The sequence below is a fragment of the Sebastes umbrosus genome, chromosome 19 (assembly GCF_015220745.1).
Source record: "Sebastes umbrosus isolate fSebUmb1 chromosome 19, fSebUmb1.pri, whole genome shotgun sequence".
Lineage (NCBI taxonomy): Eukaryota > Metazoa > Chordata > Actinopteri > Perciformes > Sebastidae > Sebastes > Sebastes umbrosus.
Genome location: NC_051287.1, coordinates 18,143,236 through 18,151,371, shown reverse-complemented (window position 1 = coordinate 18,151,371; position 8,136 = coordinate 18,143,236). Strand labels below are relative to the sequence as shown.

The 8,136-nt window shown below is 37.9% G+C and overlaps 1 protein-coding gene across 1 annotated transcript; it reads right to left on the bottom strand.

Annotated features, from left to right (window-relative positions):
* Positions 1 to 813: 813 nt before the first annotated feature.
* On the bottom strand, positions 814 to 4,359 carry snrpd3l (small nuclear ribonucleoprotein D3 polypeptide, like). Its single transcript, XM_037753033.1, has 4 exons — positions 4,204 to 4,359; positions 2,926 to 3,066; positions 1,502 to 1,694; positions 814 to 1,038 (listed from the first exon to the last, which is right to left on the bottom strand). Exons 2-4 carry the CDS (start codon positions 3,049 to 3,051, stop codon positions 974 to 976), a joined length of 384 nt encoding a protein of 127 aa, XP_037608961.1. The 5' UTR covers positions 3,052 to 3,066; positions 4,204 to 4,359; the 3' UTR covers positions 814 to 973.
* Between the last annotated feature and the right edge of the window lie 3,777 nt (positions 4,360 to 8,136).

The following is an 8,136-nucleotide window of genomic DNA, read 5'->3' as shown; positions in this document are numbered from 1 at the left end:
GGTGACATATTTCACTCATATTCAGTGCCAATGTGCATAGACTTACAATTTCACTGGCAAAACTGAGCAAAGATTAAGAACATTATTTAGAACAATTTTTAGCCATTGGGAACATTTGCATTCAGGACGTGTAATATGTAACTGGTGCGTCTCGCCAAATCCCTAATATTTAATTTAACTTTGATTAATTGTAAACTGGGGGAATCCAGGTGAGCCCTCTTTTCAGGAGTGGTTCACAGAGTTGGCAAGTGGCATCATACGAACAAATTTCTTTCAGCTCAAAGCACAGGACTTAGAAATATGTGGTGAAGTGGGGAGACTACTTTGAATACATTAATATGGACAGATACGCCATCACACAATACTTGCATACACAGCACACACTATTTGTGTCTGAACATCAATTGGCTGCTTGTAAATTTGATTAGATCATGGTGTAGATTAAGATGGGAATATGTATTCGATTTGTGTTTTTTATTACAATTTTGTAGATTTTTTTTAAATTTTATTATTTTGCATATAGGAGTCATTTGATTTGTGGACCAAAATGTGACAATTTTCATGAAAAAAAGGGGGGGGGAAAAATCAATAAAAAACTAATCCCACAAAAAAAAAAAACTGATTTATTGTTGTAAGAAATCTATATGATGCTAAATCTAACTGGGGCAGCTATGATGCTGAGAACTAAAGGTGATCACATGAAGAGCAGCCTTTTGGAAACCAAGTAAATCTGACCTTCAGTGAGGGAAACAAAAAAAACCTAGAAGTGGTTGCCAGAATATATGAGCTGAGTTAACCAGAGGACAGGACACATCAAATTGAAATCTGTTTATTTTCATAAAAAATGAAAGTAAAGCAAAACCGCAAAGCCCAGTATTGCAAAAATACCAAAGATATCCAATCCAAAGAAGACAAAATTAAAAAAACAAAAAAAAGACTATACAATGCAACAATCGTAACACAGCTGGAGCAGTTATCGCCTCTTCTGGAAGATGTTGCCTCTTCCCATTCCACCACGGCCCCGACCCCTTGCAGCCACTGCAGATAAAAATGAGGAAAAAGGAGAATTATACCAAAATTATAGAAATTCCCATTGGTTCACTTATTTTGCCACAGATGATCTATAAAGTAAATGAAAATATGCAAGAGGCAGATAACATAAACATGTACGACACAATGCAGATATCCCTGTATCAAATGCTACCTTTGTGAAACTAATAAGTTTCTGTCAGAGTTGTTACCCATGGAACAAAATATTGGGTGCACCTTAAAATATAGTACATCTTTAATCAAAGTGCTTAGAGTAAGTAAGGTGCATCGACCAGTAGCATAAGGGATTTGGCCACATTTGTGGAAAGCATTTCTCTCCTGATAAGTTTTGAGTTCTGCGGCACAAAAAAAGTGATTCAATTTAGTATTATAGATATTAATATAAGGTTAACAAAAACACAGTGTCCTTGGAACTAGCGGGGAGATACTGGTCAAAAAATGTTCCACTCACCTTGTGCTTTGAGAATAGCTGCCTTGCCCCTTCCTGCGCCGGATCCCTGGTTCTTGTTCTTCATACTCTTTAACATGGGAGCGTTCTTTAACATGTCAGGTAGGATCAGGAAGCGGATCTTGCTGCCACGGATGTAGACCTGCTCCAACTGCGCCACCCGGCCATCACGATATGTCACCGTTATATTGGACATCTGTGGGGACAAAATGTGTAATTTTAGCTACAAGTTAACTCACATGGTTGAAAAATATATTAAATGTAATATACTGTTCTTAGGCTAGAGGCGGAAATCCACTTGAATTTGAACTTAAATCTAAACTACAGCTAAATATGGCAGTGCAAGCCTACCTGTAACATACTGCAACAATAGGTCTTTTCAATCAGTGGTTCACAGTCTCTCAACACCTCAGCTCTGCTGCTAACCGACTAATGAGGGTTCAGCTCACAACTTGGATTCTAGGTTTTTCCAAATAACTAGCCAGCGTGATTGGGAGCCATGGCTCTGGTACTTGTCAGGGTTGAACACTATTATATTCAATGAGACACGCCACCAAATGGGGGAGCTGGCAAACCTCAAATTAACTAGAAGTCAAGAAACACTGTCTATTCATGGTCACAAGTCCTCAAATGTTTAGCTAGTAGCTTCAAACGGAGTCATGGAAATGGCTTCTAAGCTTCGTTAAGAAATATTCGTTGGTATTCGACGCTTCGGGACAGCGCCGCTGCCGCATTTCTGTACACAAACGCACCCTGAGAATAACTAAAAATATTAATGTTAAATATGAATAATGTGGGATTATTCCTTATTTCATTGACTATTTGGGGATTTATGCTTTATTATTACATACTTATATATGAAAAAAACAAAATGAAGCATTTGAATACTGATTTGGAGGTCCATTACCATGGAAACGGTTGAAGCTTAGAAGCATTCGGGTCAGCCCTACACTTAATCTATTAAAACAATTGCAAATATTTCAATATAAAAAAAAACATACATGCACCGTAAACACTATATAGTAGTGAAGGATTTATTTAGATCGCCATTAGGGGTTCATATGAAAGTGAAACCAGTGACAATCAAATGTAGATTTGTAGGAAACACTTTCAACACAACAGCCTCAAGAAAGTTACACAAAAAGAGGGTAATCTGTAATTCTCCTTAAACGTCACTCATTTTATGGGCATTTACTTACACATATGATAAGATCATTCAAAACCAGAGAGCTCACAACATACACTGAGTTATGTGTGATCAAGTACTCAAGCCTACAAACTATTTAAGACTGCCTGAAGTAAATTAGTTCCCAAAATGCAAGGATAGTGAGAGAAAAAAAGGGACACAACACTGTGGAAATCAGGCTGTAAGGAAGAGCTTCATTTATGATAATATTCAGCATTTAATCTTATTATTAAGGACCAACCTGGCAGTTCATGTTGTCCTCAGCCTCAATCAGCTTGCCCCTGTACACCTCTCCAGTGTTGGTCTCACAGGTCACAATGTGTCCCTCTGCTTCATGCAGGACTTTGATTGGCACGCCGATGGACATTTTTCAACCGTCTTCCTGGAAAAACAACATGTATTGTAGGAAATGTTACAATGTGCTGTCCCATAATGAATTCATCAGTTTTGGTCAATTTTGTATTTTTTTCCTGCAGTTTTCCAAGGACTCTCTCTCTTGACAGAGACTTGGTTCTTTTTGGATCCTCAGAGGACTCCTCAACTCTCCCTTTACATATTCAAACAGCTCTATTGATGGGCATGGTATTACCAAAAAAAACTTATTCTCAAAGACTGGAAGACACCAACTCCACCGTGCTTCAGAAACTGGTTGCATGAATTGGTCTCAGTTATCCACATGGAGAAATTGCGAGCCAATAATTTAAAATGTCAACATAAATGGGAAGAATCTTGGGGCTCCTTTCTGCAATATTTGGACTCAGTTTGACAGCATTTGTATATTGATTGTTTTGTTTTTCCTTTTCTCTTTTCTGTTGTTGAATACTCCCATTATGGACTGCTTGCATTTAACCATCAGGTGGATGATACAGTATGTAATGATATGTATGTTTTGTACTTGACATGTGGTTTAGATAATTCTCTCTTTTAGTTATTTCTATAACTCCTCCCAGAGTGTAAATGTGTGTATGAGTGTGCACGTGCATGATTTTTGTTTGATGTATGTGTTGTCATTAAAATTTGTCAATAAAAATAATATATAAAAAAAATGAATGGTCATCACCAACAACCTATTTTTCAACAATTACTTCTTTATTAATTTTATTAATTAACTTTATGTTCTTTAAGCTGCTGAGAAAGCACGAATAGAGCTATTCAAACCATTGTGATGTGTGTGACTTCCTTATTATTTAGCATTAGCCTGTGCTACTTTAGCTCTGCTACTGTCTCCTAGAATACCTAAAGAGTCTAAAACGTAACAACTAACTTAAGCCGCTTAAAGTATTACAGTGAACTATTAAAAACTAATCACATACATGTGTAGGATGCAATGTGTGAGTACTAAAACGCAGGGCTGGTAAACATGACCAGTGTCTTTGTAGAGGCAGAGACACTTAGCCGCGAGCTACATTAGCTGAATGAATGAGCTCGCTATGAACAGCACGCACCAACACCACTGTTGTTGGGCAAACTGACTGATAATAATTGTATTTTGTAAACTCTGTTAAGACGGTGAACTTACCTTGATACTGTGTTGAAAGCTGGTTTCTTTGTGGTCGTTGTTGTTTCTTGTTGAACGACTTTCTCCTGCAACGTGCTCTTGTCGCTTTCGTCTACCTTTTGGAGCCTTTTCCGCCTACCCACAATGCAACAGCGGGTCAATGAAGTGCTTCCTGTGGCATCCCTTCTTCTTATTAGCAAACCAGCTTATAGGTGCATTACGGCCACCTGCTGGACTGGAGGGTGGAGCAGTAGATTGGCAGGAAAAAAAACAAATAAAAAAAAACAAAAAAACAACAACAATAATAAAATAAAAAATAATAATTATTAATAACAATAATAATAATGATAATTATAATTAATTAAAGGAGCACCTTCAGCCACAGACTCATCCCCCCTGGCACAACACAAAGCGCCTGGTGGTACGTGTCCACAGGTTCCGTGCTTTCCACGCTCCCCATTCATTGTCTATGCAAGCAACCGCGCAATGCATTCTGGTAGCGTGGCGTCGCGATTCGAGAGACTAGGCGTGCAGGAAGCCCGCTCCTCATTTGCATAAAGTTGAAGTCCTGGCTACTTTATGCAAATCACGGGCGTCCGACGCGACGCGCCGCCTCTCGAAACTCCCGATAATCTTTTAAACTAAACGTTGTCGAGCCAAAATAAAGACAGATTCATCAACTGCATGGGTTATTTCTCGCCTCAAATGTTTTCAGAAACACATTTCAGTGAACTATTTACGTGAAATAAGAGAAGATAGTTTCCAAACGAGCCTCCATACTGGTTCCGGTTTGAGCAGCAGCCAACGGAGGGAAAACATTCGTCCAATCAGGAGCCGAGTGCCTTGTTTCTAGGGACAGCCCACCAAGCGTCCAATGTTGGGAAGCGTCGCCTCGCGATAAAAAACGCCCCTGTGGACACGTACCCTGGGTCAGTCCTTCATGCTGGTAGCCATCAGGCTCCACAACCAAGAACTGACCTCCATATGAGAACTATGAGGACTTTAAGAACTTTAAACACGCACTATCTGCAACCATTTTGGACTCTAACCACTGGCGCACTGTACACTTACTTTACACTATACATCCTATATACCACTTTATAGGCTGCACATATGTACATATTACATTTATTTATTGTACATACTACATTTATTTATTGACGGACTGCACACACTACGTTCACCCATTCACTCTGTATCTTCTATATCTTTATTTATTGTTTTTATAATTTTTGTATACCTTTACCTCTTCTGTGTTTCACTCTGTTTGCTGATCATCATATATGTTCAGTTCTTCATAAGCTCTGAGGAGACACGTTGCATGTTGTCCTTTCATTAGTCTTAAAGCACTCAGATGATTGTCCACAAGGTGCCTTTTGAAAACGGAAAATAGGGGTTTCATTTTCCTCAATTTGGATGCATGGAGGAAAAAATTTGCCAGCAGTATCAGATTGTTCAATATCAAGTCACTCTTAATGTCCTTCATGTTAATACCAAACACAATATTTTCTCTTGTGAGAGGAGCAAGTAGTTGGATTTTAGTTGACAGCCAGTCCTGAAAATCTTCCCAGAATGCCGCAGAATATACAGTACAGTGGAAAAACAGATGATCAGTAGTTTCAATCTCAGTCTCACAAAAGCTGCAGTTATTGTGATCAACATTAAATCTCAGTCTTAGCAATTCATTGGATGGATAAATATTAGTCATTATTTTGAAATGGACTTCTTTTGTCTTGGGGCTTGCAGGGTAAGTGATGTATTGAGATCTCCATTTTCTTAATGTCTGAGTCTGAAAATAGTTGGATGATGTTGTTTTTGTTTGATTGTATTGGGTAAAGTATGTTGGTCAGGTGAATACGTAACAATTTGTTTGAGTTTTTCGCATCCAGAAAATCCTGACCATTAACTATGTTTGAGCTAATGTACCCTCTTTATGATGAAGAAAATCCTGGTTTTGTCAATGGAGTTCTTGTAGTGGTTTGTTTAATTTGTGTAAGGTTGCAAGTGGAAAGTCGGCCCAGTGTTTTGCCAGAGGACTGAAGCTCTGTTTGTCTGAACCTTGGTCATTTTTCTATCATCATACAGCACGTTTTTGAATAGATTTATTGCCAAGAGGGACAACATTAAAAGAGTTTATACAGTCTATGCATAAATATCTATGCAAACCAACAACCTTTTTCCCCCCCCAGCGTGGTCTCTATGGAGGACCACAAGAGTCACAGAAATAGCAATAAAGCATTTAATTGATTAACAACTAATTTGCAATGATTCAGCTTGTTTCACTTGCTGAAGGACCAATGTGTCATGTTACAGCTAAATGCAAAGGCTAAAAGGAGAAGCTCAGTGACCCAGTAGCTAATACATTTATTAAAAGCAGCAGGGAAATGCTAATGCAAATGGGAAATGCCTGACTAAAACCTGTATTCTTAATTCAATTTGTGAATCCAGTTACTTATTTCTCTTTTCAAACCACATTTTCAAATAGAATTTTAAATTCTGTTATTTATTTATGAATTCATGAATGCATTTTTAAATGATGTAATTATTGACTGTTTTATGGTGTTTTTGTAAATCCCTTTTTAATTTGAACTATTTATTTCTGGATTCATATTTTATTTGTAAATCATTTTTTTTATAATTCTTCTTTTTATTGCATATTAAAATGTCAAATAATGAATTACTTTGTAATTTAATCCATTTATTCATAGATTCATAAATCAATTTGTAAACAAATTTATTAATGCCTATTTTTATTGTACAATTAGTTATTAATCAATTCAATGCTTTATTACTATTTCCGTGACTTTTGTAGTCCTCCATAGATCTCTCACTGAGGCAAAGTCTATCCACTAGATATCAGACACCAGCGCTTGCATCTTAGGTGGAAGGGACTAAGACGCAAGGAGTCGAGGAAAGGAATCGAGGAGGTACAAACTCGGAAATGGGAAAGGCCTCAGAAGTTTTCTGTGATATGGGTCCATGTCTCCACTGCATCAGCCTGAGAGAGAACGCAAAGAGAACCCTAAAACAAACATTGTTGTTGCCTCTAAGCAACTGTGTTATTAAGTTATTCGGCTAATTTGCTTGTACTTTCTAAAAAGGCACGCTGAAAATTTGCATGCCAATGTCATGCTCATTTATTACTGAATGGCATACTATAAAGACACCCATTGTTTCCCTTCAGGAAATCATACCATCATATACCCTGCTGGAGCCTCTCGTGTGATTACTAGACAAATGACGGCCCCTATGAGGTCGATTCGGCAGTTGCTATGGCATGCACCTTCAACAGTCCCTTGTTTATTTAGGGTTTTGTTTTTTACTGTGTTGAAATGACTCAGACTTAAATCACCCACATAATTTGCATAACCCTTATGTCATGCTTATCAAAATATAGAACAAATAAACAAAGCATTCAAATAATGAAATGGCTTCATCGATTTTAATACCCCAGGGCATGACCACAAAGTATAATACACCACTATAACATGCATAGTGTTTGAATAAACATACAGTACACAAGCTGGATACATACCCATGTATGTTTATTCCTGGAGACATATCTCTGAGATTGCTTCAGGGCACGTAAATGTTGCTTAATGCAGGCCTTCCCCACAATGGAAGGGCTTTTTAATGAGGAAAGAGAAAGCATAATGGCATAATAAAAGACATCATCAGATGAACCTTCATTTGATTTCCATTGCATTAGGCTCATTGACTGGCGTCAGCAGCCAGGCCACTCTGTAAACACCTCTTGCTGAGTAGTCTGCGGTCATGTGTATGTACTTTACGTGTGTACGTGTGTGTATAGGTGTGTTTTTCTGTGTCTATTTGTGCAAGACTGACTCTGAACGTAGCCACACTATAGGCATATGGAGTGATATTTGAATAGATTAAACAAGCTCTTTGTTTTGGATGGTTGGTAACGGGTCCTGTATACATTGGGTGCCTTTT